At 37.6% G+C, this 22,184-nt stretch overlaps 4 protein-coding genes across 5 annotated transcripts; 3 read left to right on the top strand and 1 right to left on the bottom strand.

The window, feature by feature from the left end:
• Window positions 1–5,417: 5,417 nt before the first annotated feature.
• On the top strand, window positions 5,418–6,286 carry LOC133871233 (putative calcium-binding protein CML19). The gene has a single exon (XM_062308630.1). The coding sequence runs from the start codon at window positions 5,552–5,554 to the stop codon at window positions 6,158–6,160; it is 609 nt and encodes a 202-aa protein (XP_062164614.1). The 5' UTR covers window positions 5,418–5,551; the 3' UTR covers window positions 6,161–6,286.
• A 1,082-nt stretch (window positions 6,287–7,368) lies between these two features.
• LOC133871967 (uncharacterized) lies at window positions 7,369–10,618 on the bottom strand. Of its 2 annotated transcripts, none has more exons than XM_062309460.1 (7): window positions 10,238–10,609; window positions 9,105–9,165; window positions 8,918–9,012; window positions 8,798–8,831; window positions 8,576–8,630; window positions 8,440–8,482; window positions 7,369–7,659 (listed from the first exon to the last, which is right to left on the bottom strand). In XM_062309460.1, exons 1-7 carry the CDS (start codon window positions 10,541–10,543, stop codon window positions 7,588–7,590), a joined length of 666 nt encoding a protein of 221 aa, XP_062165444.1. In that variant the 5' UTR covers window positions 10,544–10,609; the 3' UTR covers window positions 7,369–7,587. The 2 variants fall into 2 exon arrangements, with proteins under 2 accessions (XP_062165444.1, XP_062165443.1); XM_062309459.1 differs by lacking the exon at window positions 7,369–7,659 and adding an exon at window positions 7,824–8,333 and having other exon boundaries at window positions 10,238–10,618.
• Window positions 10,619–11,673: 1,055 nt separating this feature from the next.
• LOC133872043 (uncharacterized) lies at window positions 11,674–16,612 on the top strand. The gene is made up of 9 exons (XM_062309550.1): window positions 11,674–12,075; window positions 12,843–13,070; window positions 13,228–13,349; window positions 13,645–13,705; window positions 13,962–14,102; window positions 15,052–15,159; window positions 15,395–15,623; window positions 15,739–15,990; window positions 16,331–16,612. The coding sequence occupies exons 1-9, from the start codon at window positions 11,938–11,940 to the stop codon at window positions 16,411–16,413; spliced, it is 1,362 nt and encodes a 453-aa protein (XP_062165534.1). The 5' UTR covers window positions 11,674–11,937; the 3' UTR covers window positions 16,414–16,612.
• Window positions 16,613–18,614: 2,002 nt separating this feature from the next.
• LOC133871726 (protein LYK5-like) lies at window positions 18,615–21,090 on the top strand. Its single transcript, XM_062309139.1, has 2 exons — window positions 18,615–18,695; window positions 18,846–21,090. The coding sequence occupies exons 1-2, from the start codon at window positions 18,615–18,617 to the stop codon at window positions 20,772–20,774; spliced, it is 2,010 nt and encodes a 669-aa protein (XP_062165123.1). The 3' UTR covers window positions 20,775–21,090.
• Window positions 21,091–22,184: the final 1,094 nt, after the last annotated feature.

The following is a 22,184-nucleotide window of genomic DNA, read 5'->3' as shown; positions in this document are numbered from 1 at the left end:
AAAGTGAAGGAAAAACGAAGATTTGAAAAAGAGAGGCATGCTTCCTCTCCATCTCTACGCCTCATCAAAACCTCATCAATTATCATGCGTTCAATTATCTTTTTCTACAAAATAACTAAAACGTTTGAAAGCAAAGGCTAGCTTTAACGTTAAAAAATCCAAACTCCCTCCTCTCCAATTGAACCATGATCAAGTGAAAAAAAAAAAAAAAAAAAAAAACATAGACTTCTTCCCCATTATTTTCGTTTCTACACTATTTGGTTTCACACATTTGTTTTCAGATATGTTTGTCAACAAGGCTTTGCTATACGCAGTTTTTGCATCTGAAAGACAGTCCAACGTACTGTTCATCATCAAGGTTTCAACTTTCGCTACTCCTTTCAAGTTTCAACACTTTGTTTTGGTTTTCAGATATTTTCGTCAAAAAGCTCTTATTCTGCAAGACCCAGTCCAACGCCAACCGTTTAACTTTTTTTATATCAGACTTCAAACAAGATAAAGAGCAAATATTATACTGTCATTATCTCTGTATCTCTCAATTCTTCTTCACCCTTTACACCGAGTAAGTTTTCTGAGTTTTATATTTCTGTGTGTTTTGGGGTATTTCTCTCAGTGCTTTTATATTCTACCATTATGTTGGTCGATTTTAAAAATATAACTGCAAAATATTTTATAATTCAAGGTTTTTAAAGAAAAGAAAATCATATCAAAACATCGACAACAACCAAATAGATTTACGCGGTGGCTTAACAGAGCAGAGCACCGACGCCTTTGCAGGTCTTGGATCTACGGCACCAGATTGAGCCGCGCACCCTTACACGTACAAACGTCTTTTTTTCTTTTTTAGTATGATACTGACTACCCACAGAAACACAAGTCTTTTCTTCTTTTGTTCAGAGTATGAGGGGGGCGTTATATTTTTTCTGCGTGGCCTTTTTGCTCTTGAGATTCTGTAGCACTGCCTTCTCTCATATATTTGAGAAATATATATATATATATATATATATATATATATATATATATATATATATATGAGTAATGATTCACTACCACCTAAATATACAATTTTTCACCACCTTGCCACATAGGCAAGGTGGTCCCCCACCTTAATTTATTTTTAAAAAATAAAAAAACTCAAAAAGTAGTGGGGGACCACCTCACCACATAGGCAAGATGGTGAAAAATTGTATTTTTGGGTGGCATTGAATCATTACTCTCTCTCTCTCTATATATATATATATATATATATATATATATATGAATAATGATTTAATGTCACCTAAATATACAACTTTTCACCACTTTGTCTATGTGGCAAGGTAGTCTTCCACTACTTTTTGAATTTTTTTATTTTTTAAAAATAAATTAAAGTGGGGGACCACCTTGTCAATGTGACAAGGTGGTGAAAAGTTGTATATTTAAATAGTAGTGAATCATTATTCTATATATATATATATATATATAAATGCACACCTTTTATCGTAGATTTGACTCATTTGAGAGAGATTTATTTGTAAGCGAAGGATTTGAGTGGGCTCCACGTGGCCTTTTCCACATGAAAGCTTACTGAATGCTGCTTTTGGTTCATTGGTGCCAAAATTAAGCACAAATTGGTTTTTAGTTGAGTTGATTACTATTGTGATAAGACAGGTTTTTTTTTTTTTTTCCTTTTTTCTCTCTTCGTTTTCTTAAAAAAAATATTTTTAAGAGTGTTTTGTGTCTTTATTGTTTGTTACTATTTTGTGTATTGTTTCCTTGCACTCTTCATGCCATGAAGCAAGGAGATTAAATAATTTCCAATATCGTATTTTCATTCTTATTCCTAAATTTTTAATTTGTTTCTTAAATTAAATGTAGCATTCTAATAAAATAACTCAATTTTTTTTTTAAAGAATATTTTGTACATTATCTATTAATTTTTAAATATAAGCACATAATTCGTAAAAAGTTCTTAAATTTCTTGCTTATAGACTTGATAAATTTTATGTAGCATTTTATCATGTTTGTAAATATTGAATACAAGTTCTTACAATGATGTGATGACATTATTTTGTTATTTGTTTTTGTGAATTCCTATATTATGTAAAATGTCTATTAAATTAGCATCTACAAATAATGAAAACCGAATAGAAGATATTGCTGGCATTAAAAGTATTGTAAAGAATTTTTATAAAAGGTTGCTGGGGTCTACTAATATGGTGTTTTAGGGTGATGGTGCTGCTCGGATTAAGCATCTTATATCTCCTATTGTTTCTGCTGAGCAGGCTGGTTTGTTGGAGAATTCTGTTTCAGTTGAGGAGATTAAATCTACTTTTTTCAACATGAAAGCTAATAAGTCTCCTGATCTAGATGGATATACGGCTGCGTTTTTTAAGTCTTCTTGGGAAGTTGTGGGGGCAAATGTGGTGACTGTTATTCAAAGTTTTTTTGATTCTGGAATGCTCCTTAAAGAAGTGAATGCCACAATCCTTGGTGCCTAAAAGGCCAAATGTCTCTATTATGAGAGATTATAGACCTATAGCTTGCTGTAATGTCATTTATAAATGCATTACTAAAATTCTTTCTAACATAATGCTCCCTCTTTTGGATTCTATGATTAGTAGGAACCAATCTGCTTTCATACCTGGCCGTAATATTGCTGAAAATGTGTTGTTGGCTCAGGAAATGATTAGAAACTATCATCGAAAAGATGGTCATCCTCGATGCACCACGAAAATTGATTTGATGAAGGCTTATGACTCAGTTAATTGGGGTTTTCTCATTCATTGCTTATCTTGTTTTGGTTTCCCTCCCAAGTTTGTCAATTGGATTAAAGAGTGTATTACCTCCCCTCGTTTTTCTATTTCCTCTGGTCGGTTATTTTGAGGGGGCTAAAGGATTGAGGCATGGAGATCCTCTCTCTCCCTACTTATTTGTCATTGCTATGGAAGTGTTTTCTAGAATCATGGGAAAATATACTGGTTATAACTCAGGTTTCAAATTTCATCCTAGATGCTCTAATTGCAGCTTACCCACTTATGTTTTGCTGATGACGTGCTGTTGTTTTTTGAGGCTAGTTTATCTTCTATTAAGGCTGTGAATGCTGTTTTATTAGAATTTGAACAACTCTCTAGTTTGCGAGCAAATCCTTCCAAAAGTTCCTTTTTTTTGTGCTGGTATTTATCTTAGGATGAAGGATGTTTTACTGGATGAATTGCAAATGGAGGAAGGGCATTTTCCCGTTAGATACCTTGGGGTTCCTTTAATATCTTCCAAGTTATCTGTGCTGATTGAAAGGATCACCAAACGTATTGATTATTGGACTTCTAAACAGTTATCCTTTGGTGGGAGGATGCAACTGATTGTTTCGGTTCTTCATGGTTTGCAAGTCTATTGGACTAACATTTTTATTTTGCCTAAAAGTGTTCTTAAAGACATTTCCCAAAAATTTAATTGTTTTTTGGTGGAATGGTAAGGATGGAGATTTTGCAACAGCCAAAGTTGATTGGGGGGATGTTTGTATTCCTAAGTCAGAAGGTGGGTTGGGGCTGAAATGTGTTGAGACTTGGAATGTTTCTTCTATGATGAGACATATTTGGTCTTTATTTGCTCGGTCTAGATCTCTTTGGGTAGCATGGGTTCAAATATACCTTTTGAAGGGGGAGGAGCTTTTGAAATGTTCGTCTTCCCCAAGATTGCTCGTGGACTTGGATGAAACTTCTCAGACTCCGGAATCTTGCTAGAGACTTTATCAAATTTGAAGTGGGAAATGGAACTAGTATTCATTTATGGCATGATCATTGGCATCCTTGTGGTCCTCTTCTGGCTAACTTCGGATACAGAGTCATTTATGATTCTCAAAGCAAGTTAGATGCCCGAGTTGCTTTTGTCCTTAGGAATGGTAATTGGATATGGAAGCCTGCTCAGTCTGATGAACTCATTACCATTCAGAGTAGGCTCTCGGAAATCCGGCTTGGAGATTCTGATCGACCAGTTTGGACAGTGGCAAAGAAAGGAATTTCTGTTAGTTCTGATACTTGGAATTATTTAAGAAAGAAGAAAGCCGAAGTTGAGTGGTGGCCTCTCATTTGGTTCCCCTATGCAATCCCAAAACAAGCGTTCTTAATGTGGTTAGCTGTGAAGAATAGGGTTACTACGGGTGGTAGACTTTTGGCCTAGGGTTATATTGGTGATACTCAGTGTGTATTTTTGTAGATATGGAATAGAGAGTAGGGATCATTTGTTCTTTCAATGCAGTTTCAGCTCTCGAGTTTGGTAGAATTGTATGCACCACTGCAATATTGCTGCTCCTGATTTTGACTGGACTAGCGTGATTGCTGTTGGATGTGTACAATGGAAAACTAAGAGATTAAGGGGAGTCTTACGCAGGCTTGCTTTGAGTTCTGTTGTGTATCACTTATGGAGAGTTATAAATGAGATTAGGCACCAAGGGAGGCAAAAGACGGAGGAACAGTTGCTGAGATCGATTTATTGAGAAATCCAATCCCATATCTCAGGAAAATGCAGATTCCCAAAGACTAAGGAAAACTTTGCTCTTTGTTTAAACTGGAATATCCCTTTTACTGTTATGGTTTAGGTGTTTTTTGTTGTTCTTTGCTTTTGGTTGTGAATTTTGTCTACTCTGGTTGTGTGTTTAGGTTCTGTTGAGAACCTTTTCTTTGTAAGAAGTTGCTTGTTGGTGCTATAAAATTTCACTTATTTTTTTTTAAAAAAAAATTAATATCTATAAAAATTGAATACATGTGATTTATTTTGCTTCCTTACAAGATAATTTACAATATTCATTTACGTAATTTTATTTTGATTCCTAAATTTTTATTTTGTTTCTTAAATTAAATGTAGCATGCTAATAGAATAACTTAAAAGTTTTTTTTAAACTATTTTGTAGATTATCTATTACTTTTATAACTATAAGACGCAATTTAAGTCGTAAAAATCCGGGCATGATGCGGGGTATATGCTAGTATATTTGGTTGGGGAATAGTCGAATAGAGATACCGTCTGTGTTCATTGAATGGCACAGCTCCCCCCACGTCTGCACTTGCGTTTACAAAGCTATGATTGGGGTTGGGTCCACGATGGTCGATGGTCAAAGAAAGAAAATAAAAGAGGCAAAAGAGAAAATTCCCGAAGTGCCCAGAAGGAAAAGTCTAGAAGTTCATTCCCTCGCTCGGAAAGCAGGTAGAAGCTTCAGTCACGCGCTGCCGCGTCTGAGTCGTATCAGCAATTGTCATCGTTTTAAAAACAATTGGCGGTCGGCAGAATCATGGCATACGTGGTAGTTCAAAACCGCGTTCTCCCAACCATATCCCCAAAACTTTGAAAAGCTTCCCACGTCCATCACACAACATCATCAATTTTATATTCCGAGCTAACTTATCCTCCGATCCGTCCTTTCCCTTGTACTTCCAACTCCCTATATATAATCTTTCTATATATATACAGGCCCAACTCCTTTTTATAGCAAGTGAAAGAGCGAACCAAAATATATATAACTAATTTCAGGTTCAGGTATACAGCCCAGTCGAGAGTTCTTTGCTTTAGCAACTACATGCCAGGCTTCATCATGAAAACTAAGCACGATGCAGGGTCATCCTCCTCCTCTTCTTCTTCTTCTTCAATTGCAATGGATGAAAAGCCCAGTTCAACCTCTCCGAAGTCAGCTTTGGGAAGATTACGGCGCAAACTGTCTCCAAGCAAGAGGGAAAAACCTTCTCTTTCAACTGATTCCGAGGCAAGCAAACACTGCAGCGAGCTCCAAAGGGTGTTCGAATACTTTGACGAGAATGGAGATGGTAAAATATCCCCAACCGAATTGGAAAGCTGCGTGAGGACTTGTGGGGGAAAACTGTCCATGGATGAGGCAGAAGCAGCCGTGAGGTCGTCTGATTTGAACGGGGATGGGCTTCTGGACTTCGAGGAATTCCGGAAGCTAATGGAGGCAAGCGGAGACGAGGAGAAGAATGAGGAGCTCAGACAGGCTTTTGGGATGTATGAGATGGAGGGGTCCGGGTGCATCACCCCCACCAGCTTGAAGACGATGCTGAGTCGACTCGGCGACTCCAAGTCCATCGAGGATTGTAAAGCCATGATTCGAAAGTTTGATCTCAATGGAGACGGCGTTCTCAGCTTTGAAGAGTTCAGCTGTATGATGCGCTAGCTGATCCATACCCATTGCTCATTAGATGGAATATTTTTCCGTTGTTCCTTCCAATGTCTTTTTTACTTCATTCATTCTTTTATTTAATATTTGGTAATAAAAGATTCCCATGATCTTGTAAAACAATCAGCTTATTTTAGATTCAATTTGTTCATGGACAGTATCAGCACTATTAATCTTTGGGCATTCTTTCTTTTTGCTTTTTTCTCCTCAACGTTCCAATTTGTAAGCAAGAAATTTCCACCATTAAAGGGAAGATAACATAAATTATCGCTCGGGAAATCCGAATATCTGCTACCTTCAGGTCCGCCGAAAGGAAATTTGGAATTATTAGTGATTATAGGAAAGTAAAATCCCGGCAGCCTGATGCCATAATCTTCCATTATTTATGAGTTTCAGATGTAAAGGTTTGCAATCTATTGAAATCACCGGATTCAACAAGAGCAAAACAGATAATACACACCCAAGGTGTACTAGGTAGGATGCCAAAACTTGCTTGCTGGCATCAGATATTGCTCGTTAACGCCTGTTTTAGAGGAGTCCTGATATGGGGAGTGATGAGTGATAGTTGTACACACAACACCCCTTCACAAGGGGTGAGCCTCAGTGTGTGGAGGCCACCCCTTTGAAGGGGGTGTTGTATGATAGTTGTACACTTATGTACTACTATCATTATTCGTCCCGATATATCTTGCCCCCTCTTTTTATTAAATAAGTCATTTTTAATTCACCATCAAGGAACACTTTTGCATTAAAAATGATTTGTTTAATACAAAAAGGGCGTTGGGGACGGTAACTTGTCCCCCACAAATGATTTTCCGTTTTAGAGTGCTTGTGTATTTTTGGCTTAAAAGAGTGTTCTTACCTAACATAATAATAATAGTGAATACTGCTTTTAAAAGTCTCTTTTTTTTTTTTTTTTCTTTTTTTTTTATTTCTTCTTCTTCTTTTTTTTTTTTTTTTTTGGTTTTGTAGAGTCCATGTTTGAGAATATATTTTATATAGAGTAAATTAACCAACTTTCTTTTAGAAACTCAAATAGATGCGGTGCCATACTTGATAAAAAAAATAATACGGCTGATGCCTGACTCCATGGCCACCTCGACAAGCACAAGGGTGGCCGGTCAGCTACCCTGACCAGCAGTGGCCACCTTAAAAAAATAATAATAATAAATTAACTCTTTATCTCTCCAAAAGTTAAGCATCTATTTTGTCAAAATATAAACAGAAACTCTTGACATTATTCAGATGCGATAATTATCCTTTTTAAAACCAATTAACACAGCAGCACAGCACTAATAACCCATTACCAACACGAATACACGATGACGATAGACAAACATGTGGTCATGATTACACAATTAAGTACATTGTTGTTTGTGTACACAGAAAAATAAATGAAACAGAAATCTCTGAAGTTTAGAGCCTTATATTCCATTGAGGGTAACCACAACTTTGCGCGGAGTAGCGTTGTCGCGGTGCTCACACAGCCATATCCCCTGAAGCAAAATAGCACAAGGAACTATGACACACTCCGATATAGCAGCATAGCAGACAAAAGTTAAACAGCTTATGAAGCTGATCAATAGAGACGCTCTAGACATGACCTGAATGTATCATGCATGTGTGCGCATGTGCATGAATCGCATGATTAATGTGAGGATTATCAGATAAACACGACCCTACAACTCTAGTTTACTTCAGGAGAGAGAGAGAGAGAGAGAGAGAGAGAGAGAGAGAGACGCCAGTTAGTCCAAATACTATTGCATGACCTGTTGTATTAATATTTTATACACTTGATGAAGTTCAAACCTACACAACTAGGTCCAGAAAAATGCCTAACTCTACCATGACACCATTAGAACCATCTGTCTAGTGTCTTCTATGTGTCTTGAAGGGCATATTTTCAGGCTTTTCATCCATATCTTAGACCGAGTGTTACTGTTACAATAATTAACATAGAGCAATAAGATTTCAACTAGGTTGTAAAAGATTACAACATATATAGTGACTCACTGCAATTCCCTTTCTAACCATCTTTATCATTGGCCAAACGAAAAAGAGGATTGAAACTGCTTCCCCAATCACGATTCAATGCTATTCTCACTTTTCTTCTTTTCCCTAAGCTTTTATCAATACAAATCCAGCTAGTGTGTCTAGAGCAACTAATTTTCTGAAACATGTTGTTAGATTTAAACCATGAAAAACATCCATAAGAAAATTCTCTTTACTATTTAAACTATTCAGAGAAATTTGACCATTATGCTGCTTTCGTATACCTGCCAGGTTCCCATGTTAAGCTGCCCATTTGTAATTGGAACCCTGCGCAAGAATGAAGACCAGTTAATTAGATACCAGACAATAAAACTTCTGAGTATACAAACAGTTCTAACTACAAGTATGAGATCATCGCACGTCAGCGTGCAGCCAAACATCGACGACTTGATATGCGCTGGCATGTCATCTGGGCCTGCAGAAATTACACAACTCAACATCAACACTTGTGTAGGGGAAAGTAAGAAAAGACGGAGTGTCCATAGAATTAAAAATGAGAATCTAAAGTAAGAGAAGACGGAGTATCCATAGAATTAAAAATCAGAACCTAACCCTAATTCAAACATATGAATGCATGCTAACCTTCAATTGTATGCTTCCAAGGCGCAGATCTTCCCTGAAAATAGATATCCAAAAACCACATAAGATCTTTTCTCAGATGACATAGGCTGCTATATGAAATAGTAAACCAGACAAACACACCTCTGGAACTATCTTGTTGAGGAATGTCTCAGTATCATCCCGAACATCAGAGTCATAATTCTCATTGATAGTAAGAGAAGCACTAGTGTGCTGCACTAAAATGTTTAAAATAGAAGATGAATTCCAATAAAGAATTCCACATTGAACATGAGGGGGAAATTATTAAGACTGATTTCATATCACTTACAGAAGAGATGAGCAAGGCCACACTTGAATTCTGACAGATCTTGCCCAATTTCCTTCATTATCTGATATTTTAAAAACAACAATTGTTATCAATATACAAGAAATACAAAATATGGTCTAGAAGATATGCTGTTGCCAACTGGAGGTGCATACCGTTTTGCATGGTATGAGTCACTATTGTGGCCTGTGACCATTGCCACATATAAACTAATTACCATACCACCAATACAACAAAGATAATCATCTTCATAATTGGAGATACTTTGTAATATGATTTCAAGACAAGAGCGAATAAGTTGACAATTGCCACAACTCCTACCCGTGAAGTGGCCCTTTAATGGTTACACAGGTGAATAATAGTAGGCCTACAAAGGGGAAGAAAACAATGAAAGGTTCATAATTATCCAGTTCAATTGGGATGATGGTGGTGATTTATGATTCCCTCTGGAGTGCTGTGCTCTATTTGAGCTGTAGCTGTGAGAAGCATCTTAATGCTTTTAATCCAGATGATTTGCCCTTGGGATTCTATGTGCCTCTATATGCGTTTAAATATACAAGAAGTGAGTTTTTCACCTGTTGTCTATTAAAAATATGAAAATAGAGTAGAATCCAAACCAATATTTTATTTGAAAATCTTTATATTCCGACAAATAATACAACTTTACAAGAAGGGATGATAGCCTGTTTTGGTTATCTTGGGGTTGCCAAAGCGAGGAAACACAGAACAGTATATGTAATAGATCGAGTGATGTTAAAGTTCATATTGTATAACAGCATGAGTCAAGTTCTAAACAGTTGAAACATATCAAAATAGGTTATTGACAGACAGCAAAACCATAATCTGTTCGACTGATGCAGAAATCTGGTCCCCGAACAGCAGAAAAACCAAATGTATAAAGAGAGATTGGTTGGGAACGGCTGGGTATGTTTGAGAATTGAGTGGGTGTTTACTGCTCACTGGAATTGCTAATTTGAAACAAAATATTACATTTCCGTATCGATAAAAATGAAAAGCAATCCCATCCCAAGTAGCAGTTACACCCTCCTTCAATACGACAAGGAGTGTTTATGCGAAACATATATGAAATTGCGAAGAATAATTGGGGGATGAATCGAGTGGGGAAAAAGGTGTACCTTAGGGGTGATGAGATGGCAGCCCCTCCTCTGGGGAGGCAGAGTTATGGTCTTCTGAGCCCACTTAGGAGCAGCCGCAGCCATGGAATTCGGATCGTTTGCGGTGCTCGGTGTCCGACTTGTGTACAGCGACCTCACGCGAACCGGAGCCGAGGCAGGCTTCGCAGCTAAGAATACTGAGGAGGTTTGCATGGGTTCTAAGCCCGCCCAATTCCAACTAAGCCCAAGAAAGTTCCAGATGTGGTGTGCGACTATCAGGATTATAAGGAGGCACAGCGAAACATTTGCTCCACCTCTGCCGCACATTATTGTGCGCGTCAGCGCGTGGTTTGCAACAACTGACGTTGGCCTTGCTTCTTGCGGGGGATTCCAACCATGTATGTTTTTCTCGCATAAATCATGCTAAAGAAGTAGATTAAATTTGGAATTTTACGTACCATTTCTATTAAAGAGAAACAATTTTGTAGGGACAAAAATTTTCTTCAAGTTGGGTCAGAGAAACCTTCTTGACCTTTCCTTCAATTCACTCTCCTTTTGCATATAAGATATACATAATTTTTTTAATTGCAATTATAAAGTTTGAATAAATTTTACTAAAAATGCATTTGCTCTTTTAATTTGATTCTTGTAATAAAAAATAAAAATAAAAATTATATGTACTTCTCACAAGAAAATTACAATTTATTTATTTTTTTTCTTAAAAGGGACTTAAATAAAAAAATAAAAAAAAAACGAGTCCAAACTCGGCTCAAACATCGCATGTAGTTTATTGTGAAGTCTATTTGAATAGGAAAGCAATAAGTAATTTGGTTTTTTAACGTTTAAGAAGAAAAAAAAAATATATAAAGAAGGTTGCTTCTGGAGTAACATTAGAGTACTAGTACCAGCTTCTCTAAAGCCATTTTCTTCTATAGATGTATGAAAAACTTCTAAAAAATTCATTGAATCAAATTTCTTAAACACAAATAGAATCAAAAGTTAAATCCTAAATATAGCCGTAGAGAAGCAAAAGTGATTTCTTTAACATTAATCTAATATAAAAATATTTGTCTTTTGTCTAAAATTTAGTTAAAATAATATTTAAACGATTTATTTATTTTTATCTCTTTTTATTAGCATTTAAGTTAAAGTGAGGATGAATGCAAACTTGTTGGACCAAAGCTTGTGCGTGCGAAGGGTAGAAGCGACAGAAAAGATGAGCGAAGGAAACGACAAACCAGCACTATTAACAACTGATACCGTTTTACTCCTATAGCCTTTGTTTGTTGTTCCGTATTCGACACCAACGGTCCAACACCTCCAAGGCTCCAACTATTTTGCTTTTGTAATTGGTCAGAAATCAGAAAAGAATTTGGTTCAGTTGATGACGAAAACAACATTGGCGTGAATGGGCTTATTATATTGTTAGTAATTTTGACGAGGCTCACATTGATACCAAAGCCCAGTTTTAGAAACACGGTTAAACCCGGTCAAAATCATTCCCCATGCGGAAGCGCTGGTTCCACGCCTAGGATTTCTTGATTGATTAAAAGCTCCAGCTCCAGCTCAAGCTCAAACACCCTCGTGATCACTGATCACTTCTCTGTCGATCTTCGTCTCGCAGAATCCAAATTATATAGACTCTAATTTGTGTGAGAATGGAGAAAACCATATAGCTACGCTTTGACTTCGCGAGAATATTCATACTTGAAAAGGCATCAATGGGCAGCGGACGGTGGTGGGCTTTGGTTGTAATAGGAGCGGTGGTGGTGGTTGCAAGCGGTGCTTCTCAAAAGAAGCATGACCCTCTGGTCTCTCGAATTGCCTTTGGATCATGCTCCGAGCAAAGCGATCCTCAGGTTTTCTTTTCCTTCTTCTCTTTCCACTTTCCCTTCCACAGTCGAACCTTTTTACTCCTAGTGCTAGTATAGTATCTTTTATTCTTTGTTTGATTGTTGGTCATTTTTCCAACCTGATTTTATTCCGTGTGCCTGCCTGTTACTGCAGCATTTAGTAAATTTAATTTCGTTCATGGGTAGATAAGGCATTTTCTAAAAATTACTCTACCTAGTAACATAGCATCTCCGAGCTGTTTGCCAGAATAATTGACATTGCTGCTTTCTGTGACTTGCTTTGAGGTGTCATACAAACCCTAGATTGAAAACATGCTTGCAAGGGAAGTGTCCAAGAGCTTATATATTGTGCTTAAGCCATGTAGGACATGTAGGATCGTACGCATTCGAATCCGACGTTCACGGCGTCCCACTTTATTTCAATCGCCCCCTTCATGACTCGAAGTCATGATGTGGTTCTCAATTTTGATACTAAATCATACAAACCTTAGGTATTCAATCGCCCACTAAAAATCGGTTTTCAAGGGAAGGGTATTCAAGAACTTATATATACACTGTTAAGATTGCACTTAAGATCGTAACAAAGTACTACTCTAATAAATATCTCGTCCTTTAGTTTGTGCTTGTCGGGTTAAGAGTATAGTTCGCAGATGGCACACATTTGACAATTTAACCACAGCAACACTCTGTCCATGCTAGGTGTTTCAAACAGCGTATATTCTGACAATTGGATTTTCAACTAGATAACTCGAAACTTGTGTTTTTGAATGCAGCCCATCTGGAATACAGTTATCAACTTTGATCCCCAAGTTTTTATTTGGCTTGGAGATAACATTTATGGAGACATTAAGCGCCCTTTTAAAGTATTTGGAAAGGAAAGAACAATCGGACCATGGAAGAATTTTCCTAGGTTTGTTCCTTCTAACAGCCAGGAAATGGAGTTCAAATACAGGAAAGCTAAGACTAATCCAGGTTATTCTCGTCTTCGGGAGAGAACTAAGGTGCTTCACTCTAGACATTCTTGTAATAGAATATTGTGAGCCTTGATCACTAAAGAGATGATATACTTAACAAGTTTCAGGATGAACATTTCAAAACTTGTGCTATTAGTTTATTCTAATCATCATTAAATTCAGTGGTAATGTGTGGATGTTGTAGGTAATCGGCACATGGGATGACCATGATTATGGATTAAACGATGCAGGAAAAGAATTTGGTGGGAAAATCACTAACCAAAGGCTTCTCCTTGATTTTCTAGACGAACCTCAGGATAGTCCACGGTGGGGATTATTTCTATTCAGTTGATCATCATTACTTAATTGGTTTTCTATATCACGATGATTTTTTGACTAAAAACAAAAAGAAAAACAACGTTTTTATTTCCTCAATGTACTGGTTAAGATTTTGGTTCTCCTCTCTTTGCCTAATGAAAGCTCATCAAAATTTGAATAAATCAAATTCAGTCTAAGCGGTAGTTATGAGGGTGATTTGAACGGACAATTTTTTAAGTACATTAGTTGGAAGATTGGTGCTATCAAAGATTCAAAAAAACTCACCATGGCTTCAATATTACAGGCGCAAGCAGGATGGTGTTTATGCATCGTATACATTTGGCCCTGTGGGCAGACAAGTCAAGGTATCAAAGTGAATACTTTCAATTAGTTCTTTGGGACTTTCTTTTTACATAGAATTTGGATAGTCTATGCTGGATGAGATAGGTTAATTACATTGATTGATATACTTTTTGGTACTATGCAACAAATATCCATCACGGTTCTCTGTGTGTGTCTTTCATTTGCTTACCATATCCAACAAAAGCTAACAACCAACATATATCTTCACTGATTTATATCCATATATCTTGTGCTAATAATGTGCTGAGGATTTGTCAGGTTATCCTCTTAGATACCAGATACCACAGAGATCCTCTTTTAAGTGATGGAACTATCTTGGGTAATTCACAATGGACTTGGTTGGAAAAAGAGATGAATGGTCCAGCATCAGCCATTACCATAATTGGATCTTCTATTCAGGTATATCAGAAATCTATTTCCTGTATATTGAGGTTTTATGTTTGAATGGTTACATATCATCTGTTTATTATCGTATGAGGAGCTGTTGGCTATTAAATGATATGGCATGTGCGTCTCTTTTTTCCAGACTGTGTTCATTCTGTAGAATCCAGAAGTCGCCTGATCACTTGCATTAGACTCTACTCTCTCTCTCTCTCTCTCTAGCATTGCGAATCGTATCCATGAAACATCTTCTGGCCACTTGCCCTTTTTGTTAAATTTGTTGGTCACCAAAGCAGTGCAAGGGGATTTTATGTCTTCAATCAATAGAAGTTGGAACGTTTCTCTCAAATAGTAGGATTGGTAACTATCTTTTGCTGCCAGTTAGAAGCTTGGATTTTCTGGTTCCAGCAGTCTCTTGGCTTCTGGGAGTAGAATTTCAATTTTCAGTATTGATTTGAGCAAGATCTTATTCAATAGTGCAATAAGTTCTTAGTCAAGAGGAAGCCTTTCAGGTATAATGAATGTAAATTTTGTTTATAAAACATGGTGATAATTTGGGTCTGGCACTTTGTTTTCTGAAGATTATTTTAATAAGACACCCTCTGCTACTTTCTGCTTCACCTTGTTATGATTCCATTTTTGGTGTAAATGGTGAAATGATTTTGTGTTTTTCTTTTCTTTTTTCCTCCCTGCTTTGTACCACCACCACATGAGTATGTTACTGAACCTTGCTTTTCTGTTTTAAGCTCCAACTCTGCCCGACACTGATTTTGGCGTATAATTCTTATTGCATTGTTGCTTTGTTTGATGGTCTAGCAATGTTATATGACCCCAAGTAAATAGTGCCCGCTGATGCCATTTTTACAGATCTCTTCTTGGATGAGCCATTCTACTGTTTGGATCCATATTTCTGTTAGCAACCTTTTTATGCTATCGTACTTAGCATAATTATTTCCTGGCAATTCAGGTTATATCAAATCTTTCGGCAGCCACTGGCCCATTGTTTTCTTTTGAGTCTTGGGGACGTTTCCCTAAGGAGAGAGATCGCCTTTTCAAATTGATAGCAGATAGTAAGGTGATAATCTTTAACCTATGCTCACCCAATTGAACTGAACTATATTCAATTGTGATTTCATGTTTCTTGACAAGACCAGCTGGTGCCTTTGGCAGGATTTCTGTTGTATACATAAAAAAAAAAAAAAAAAATAATAATAATAATAATAAAAAATTAGATGGTTTTTATTTTATTCCTTCCCATTGCTTGACTATATAACAACTTTCCACTTTACGAATACTTTCTGCTTGTCTAGAGAGATGGAGTCTTCTTCATAAGCGGGGATGTTCATTTTGGAGAAATCACACGGTATGACTGCGCTACTGGATATCCACTTTATGACATAACATCAAGTGGGCTTACAAAAGCAGTAGAGGAGACAGTCTCACCACCATTACATCTCATAGTGAGGTCTGTGGCACGCTTGACACCTAGTACAATGAGAGTCATGGACCAAAACTGCAGATACAGCTCATGCACATACGGTATGCAGCTATGCATGTTATCTGCATTTTTCCCTACAACATGAATATGGATTTTTTGTTGAGGAAATATGATTAGCTCTTCCAATGTTTAATCTTTGAACTGTGGATTTTTTAGGTCAACCAAATTTTGGAGCAATTGAGATAGACTGGGATGCAACTCCAATGACCTTGAAAATCGAAGTCAGGGATATCAGTGGGTTTACTGTGACTGGTGTCAAGATGTCATTATTGGAACTTCAAGTGGGAAGCTTAGACCCCGTTGCCACTGCCAAGGCAGGAGAATATAGGAGGCACTGTTCTCTTGAAGTAACTCTACCGTGGCTTGTCAGATATCGCCTGGCTATTCTGTGCTATAGTGCTGTTGCTAGTATGTGTATTTTTTTTTTTTTTTTTTATACTCGCAAAAATACCTGTTTCATGAAAAATGCGTACGTTGTCAACCCCCTTGCTGCAAAAAGCCTTAAATGCGTGCAAATCTTTTTCATATTATATGAAGATAAAAATGGAGGACAAAAGTAGACAAAATGTTATATGGGAGTTTATTATTGCAAGTTTAGAGACCTCATAGTGACATCATCTAACAAAGAGACCTTTTTTCTTTTGTGGGGGGGGGGGGGGGGGGGGGGGGGGAATGTAATTCATTTCAATTAATCTACTAATATTCAATAATATATTTCTGATTGCGATATTTTTATTTATTTTTGCAGTCTTTCTTCTAGCTTTGATTGGATTCACATATGCTGCTATATCAATCGGCAGGCGATGCTTTCGTAAACGCAAGTATGATTGAGCATCTGTTATGGTTGCTTATTAGGTGCAGGCATTTTCATTGGCCAGAAGCCAATACCTACTTGCGGTTAATTTTTAGTTCCGTCCCGCTTCCATGCTAAAGGCTCGTGAATCATGGCCAGTGGCCACCCAAAAAACCATCCCTGTGCATATTATATATCGTCCTCTGTGAAATAAATACACCGCCTTTCAATCCTCCAGTTTTTTTTTTTTTTTTTTTTTTTTTTTTTTTTTTTTTTTTAATAAATCAATCCTCCATTATTGTGAGGTAGTAGTACTACTGAATAGTATTCAAATCCACCCTAACCCATTGGCTACGTACTATAATTTCCATCTAATGAAATTTTTGACCTGATATCATACACATTAAATTTATATTTTAACCAAAAATTAGTCTCTTATCAATTTGAAAATGAATAAGAGAGATCCTATCTTGCTATTTAGGCATCTTTATATATATATATTGGACTTTAACCTTGGAACACAACATGTATCTCTAATTATACATGCATGTTTAGTGCCCGTTTGAGACTACTTATTTGCAGAAATAATCTGCGATTTTAAAGGAAATCGCAGATCATGGGGCGTTTGGGGATTGCGTTTTAAAATCGCATTTTCTAAAATCATGAAAAAAAACCACGATTTTTGGCAGCAGGATATTAGGTACTTAATTGAAAAAGTGCAAATTTAATCCAAAACCACGATTTTGCATAGCAATTATTTGGCACGATAGTTACCAAAATTTTTAGCGGGAAGGAAAAAAATTATAAGATTTCTCACCTAAAAAATATTAAAACCTTTGTTTTTTTTTTTTTTTTTTTTTTTTTCTTGGTCTCTCTCTCTCTGCCTCTCTTCTTTCTCCCAGTGTTGGCTTGCTCTAGACTTACTCTTGCTGCATCTTGCCTCCAAACCTCAGGTAAGTATCTTACCTTATGATCGGTGATACTGCTTTTTCAAAGTCTTGCATTTTCTTGCTGTTTGTGTGGTTTTGTTTGAGAAGGGTAGTCGTCAGAGGGGTAGTCATAAACTTCATAGATAATAGATATGGCCTTGTTTGGTAAGAGAATGAGAATTGGTAGTGGAAGTTGGAAGTGATAGACATGATATAAAGTAAAAAGAATTTGTATAGAAAAGGAAAAAAGGTTTTGTATTGTAGTGAATTTTTTTTATTTAAATAATAATAAAAAATTATTGATGTGATATAAAGTTATAATATTTTGAAATTGATTGTTTTTAGGATAAGTGAAGAAAGGAAGAGAAATTTTTTTTACTCTTGCCAAACAAACCCATATATGTTGACAAAGAACTGAAAAAACGGTATGTTGAAAAAGAAAGATAAAAAGACAATGAACGTTAGACCACGCGTGAAGGTTTTTGGGGAGTGATCCTTACACTCTTTGTGCACAACAATGGTACAACACCAAGGCACATTGGGGTGGGACCCAATGTGTGGACCCCACTTCAATGTACATTGGTGTTGTGTCATTGTTGTGCATTGTGAGTGTTTTGATAATTTCTCATTGCATAATCCCAAGGCACATTGGGGTGGGACCCATTATACCTTAACAGTGATAGGCACAATAATTTTTGCTGAAATTATAATCTCTTTGATATATATTAGTTTTTCGATATGACTTTAAAATTATAATTTTGTAGATGGATAATAATAATATAAACTCCAATCCCAACCCTCAATCAAAACAAAAAAAAAACTCATATGCTAGAGCTCTTTGAACAGTCCAATTGACTGCAATTTTTTGTGAAGTCTTTGTGAATGAGGTGTTTCAAGGTAATCGACCAAATACCAACTTTACAAAAATAGGTTAAAAGAACGTTGAAGCAGCATTTAAAAATAAGATCGGTGAGTCACGAGAATATCGTAAGTTTAAGAATAAGTGAGATAGAATGAAGAAAAATTGAATTCTTTGAAACAAATTATAAAGAAGTTGAAACTGAATTGGAATGGGAGGCAGCCAAAAGAGTAGTAACAAATTACTTAAGTCAGGAAAATCTGAGTGTATTTTTATTATTCTACATGGCTGAAAAGACTTTTGATTTATTTTGAATGGAAAATGGCGGATATTCCACATATAAGACACGTTACTTCTCCCTCTCCGTATTCTACGTTACGTGCTTGAAGGATTATTTGTGCGTTTGAATGGATACGCATTTATATGAAAATTCTACAAATGCAGACGAAAAATGAGTGAAATTCCCCAATCTGTACAAAAGGAGTACTCAAATCAAACAGAAGAAGGGTCGATTTCCACTGACTTGAGTCTCGTTATAAAGAGGAAAGGAAAACCTTAAATTCAAGACACAGCCCGAGGCTCAAACGTCCCTCCCCACATCATTAGCCACCACTGTGAAGCTCTGCTCTGCTCTCTGTTAGGTTCATCATCTCCAATAATCCCCCTTTTGAGTTGAGAAAAGCTTGTTATTTGGTCCCTGTTGTTGGTTGTGTTGCTGCTGAAACCCGATTTCACAGTAGACGGCCAACAAATTTACTTGAACAACAAACAGCTGGACTGCTATAACGATCCCAACTTCACGGATGGGTATGCGTGCAACGGCGTCCAAACCTCCTGCCAAGCATTCCTCACCTTCAGATCCATTCCTCCTTTCAATTCTCCCTTATCCATCGGCTTACTCTTGGGCTCCAAACCCAACCTCATTGCCAACTTCAACAACATGTCCAACTTCGACACCATACCCACAGACACCCTGGTTCTCATCCCGATCAATAATTGTACATGTTCCGGTCCTTACTACCAGTACAACACCTCCTACAAGCTCAGCAGTGAGTCCGACACCTACTTCACCGTCGCCAACGACACCTACCAGGGGCTCACCACCTGCCAGGCCTTGATGGCTCAGAACCCTTACGACAGCCTTAATCTGACGGTGGGGCTCAACCTGGAGGTGCCCCTCAGGTGTGCTTGCCCGACTTCCAAACAGATAGCGGCTGGGGTCAACTACTTGCTCACTTATATGCCCAGCGAGGAGGACGACACTTCTACTATTGCCGATCTATTCGGTGTAGAGGAGCAGAGCATATGGGACGCAAACGAGTTGACTGAAGAAAGCATTACATTCCCTTTCACACCCATTCTGGTTCCCCTTAAGACCAAGCCCACTCAAATTCACCCACCAGTCTTTCCGCCTCCAGCACCGTCTCCCCAGACACCCATTACCGTCAAAGCCGGCTCTGGGGAAACCAACAAAAGGTGGGTATTCGTGGGTGTTGCCGTTGGAGCTACTGCTTTGCTTGTCCTCTCCGCTTTTCTGCTTTGGTTCTTCTGTCGCCGCCACTCTCAAAACAAGGCACTCAACCCACTCCCAGCTTTGTCCACACCCGCCAAGAACGAAAGTTCCTGGTCTGTTTCTACTCAAGGGGTTCGTTATGCCATCGAATCCTTGACCATATATAAGTTTGATGACATACAAAAGGCTACCGGGTTCTTCGGGGAGGCCAACAGAATTAAAGGCTCAGTCTACCGGGGATCCTTTTTGGGTGATGGTGCCGCTGTTAAGGTCTTGAAAGGGGATGTCTCCAGCGAGATCAACTTGTTGAAGCGGATCAACCACACCAACATCATCAGGCTCTCTGGTTTCTGCGTACACAGCGGGAACACCTATCTCGTTTACGAATACGCAGAGAATGGGTCTCTCACCGATTGGCTTCACGACAACAAGGATCCACGCTCTTCCCCACTGGAATGGAAGCAGAGAGTTCAGGTTGCCTATGATATGGCCGATGCTCTCAACTACCTCCACAACTATATCAACCCTCCCTACATCCACAAGAACTTGAAGACCAGTAACATTCTTTTGGATTCTAACTTGAGAGCCAAAATTTCCAATTTCGGTTTGGCAAGAACGCTGGGGATTCAAGACAGAGGAGGACTCCAACTAACGAGACATGTGGTTGGCACTCATGGTTACATGGCCCCCGAGTACATGGAGGATGGGGTGATTACTCCAAAGCTAGATGTGTTCGCGTTTGGGGTTGTCATGTTGGAGCTCTTATCCGGAAGAGAAGCCAGTAGTGGTGCTGAAATGCATGGAGGGGATCATGAGGAGTTGCTGTATGCATCCATAAGACGGGTGCTTGATGGAGACAATGTGAGAGAGAAACTGCGAGGCTTCGTTGATCCTTCTCTTAGGAATGAGTACCCTCTGGATATAGCCTTCTCCATGGCCCAGCTAGCTAAAAACTGTGTTGCTCATGATCTAAACTCTCGGCCAGCAATGCCAGAAGTTTTCATGACTCTCTCAAAGATTCTTTACTCCTCATTGGACTGGGATCCATCTGACGACCGTCAACGTTCCGGCACACTTGGTCATACTAATGGCAAATAGACGATCATCGATGATGCTCGAGATTGCGAAATGCATAATAAAATACTCATATAATTAAGTCGCCCAACATAATATTATGCGTTTATCCTTCATAGTAGTAGGGGAAGCCTATTATGTAAAATAATTATTGATAAGAATAAAAATAATTGAGGGGATGTAAGGAAATAAAAGAGAGGAAGGGATATCGTAGATCTATGCTGATTGAGCTTTACATGTTTACGGACGTCTATCCTAAACAATGCCCAATAGAATGCCTCTTGATTATATTAATTTGAATATGCTTGTACCACAATAAGAGATATTTGTATTGAGTATACATAGTACTTATACAATAGTAAGAACCATGGGCTGGCTTTATTTAAAGAGAAATAATTCATGCACACTTCCAAGTCTACACTTTCAGATAAGTACACTATCTGATATGACAGTACGTAAAAATTAGCTTTTGAATTAATTCAAAATTTAATGTTGATCAATTCAAAATCCAATGCATTGTAAGAGAGTTTGTTGAGAATATAGACTTTGAGTGCATGTAGCATTCCTCTTATTTAAATCATAGTAAAAATTGCCTTAAGATGCTTTTGCAGACACAATTTGTACAGCTACTCAAGTTGTGCCATGAATTCACATCTTCAATCTCTGTGTCATACTGTAGGGAGTAAATCCACCAGTGATTTATAAGTTGACATCATGCACTTTGATACATAAAATCACTAGGGTTCCTTTGAAAGAAATATGGATTTAAAGCTGGTATCATGTATTATGTGCTCGTTGTTTCCTTTCCTTTCCTATTAGCTGCCCTATCATATTGAGGGAAAGTCTGTTAAGCTCTTGTTTTTGGGAGGTTTTTTTTTGTTTTTGGATTGAAAATATGTTTTGTCATGGCATAAAGTAAAATACGTTTGGGTGTTTTTTAGCAGTATTTTTGTGTTTAGATCGCTTGTTAATACTTATGTTTTGAAAAGAAAAAACAAAAGACAAAATAAAAATTTGAACAAACGGAACCCAAGTCTCTGCATCCACGATCCAAGAGAGAAAGAGAGAGAATACTGTGTAGATAATAGTAATTGTTCAAACGAGAATTGTTTTGCGAGCCAAATACAAAAAGAGGCGACATTGCGTTAAATTGAATTCTAACGTAAGAACAACACCGTGGGGCCGAGATTGACGTTGACATTGCCAGTGATGGTCACATAGGGAGCTGAAAGGAGGAGACCCTAACTCCTAAGTCCATGCCGCTTATGTCGGTTTAAGAATGTTAGCGGAGGTATTGGGCCAGGCCCAGCCAGTATGTATTTGACGGCCTGCCTATATATATATATATATATATAATTCCATCCTACGTTGCGTGCTTGACCGGGATTAGTTCTATATATATATATATATATATATATATATATATATAATTCC

This window comes from Alnus glutinosa, chromosome 6 (genome assembly GCF_958979055.1).
Source record: "Alnus glutinosa chromosome 6, dhAlnGlut1.1, whole genome shotgun sequence".
Classification (NCBI taxonomy): Eukaryota; Viridiplantae; Streptophyta; class Magnoliopsida; order Fagales; family Betulaceae; genus Alnus; species Alnus glutinosa.
This window is presented reverse-complemented; position numbering and strand designations above follow the sequence as displayed.

Excerpts from the sequence above, each read along its gene's own strand:
- LOC133871233 (XM_062308630.1), top strand. The coding sequence starts at position 5,552 with ATGCCAGGCTTCATCATGAAAACTAAGCACGATGCAGGGTCATCCTCC.
- LOC133871967 (XM_062309459.1), bottom strand. The coding sequence starts at position 10,543 with ATGTGCGGCAGAGGTGGAGCAAATGTTTCGCTGTGCCTCCTTATAATC. Across the intron at positions 9,013-9,104 it reads TGGCCTTGCTCATCTCTTCT|TGCAGCACACTAGTGCTTCT; the intron begins GTAAGTGATATG and ends TAAACATTTTAG. Across the intron at positions 8,483-8,575 it reads ATGTTTGGCTGCACGCTGAC|GGTTCCAATTACAAATGGGC; the intron begins GTGCGATGATCT and ends ATTCTTGCGCAG.
- LOC133872043 (XM_062309550.1), top strand. The coding sequence starts at position 11,938 with ATGGGCAGCGGACGGTGGTGGGCTTTGGTTGTAATAGGAGCGGTGGTG. Across the intron at positions 13,706-13,961 it reads CTGTGGGCAGACAAGTCAAG|GTTATCCTCTTAGATACCAG; the intron begins GTATCAAAGTGA and ends AGGATTTGTCAG. Across the intron at positions 15,160-15,394 it reads AATTGATAGCAGATAGTAAG|AGAGATGGAGTCTTCTTCAT; the intron begins GTGATAATCTTT and ends CTGCTTGTCTAG.
- LOC133871726 (XM_062309139.1), top strand. The coding sequence starts at position 18,615 with ATGAGTGAAATTCCCCAATCTGTACAAAAGGAGTACTCAAATCAAACA. Across the intron at positions 18,696-18,845 it reads TTTCCACTGACTTGAGTCTC|CTTGTTATTTGGTCCCTGTT; the intron begins GTTATAAAGAGG and ends AGTTGAGAAAAG.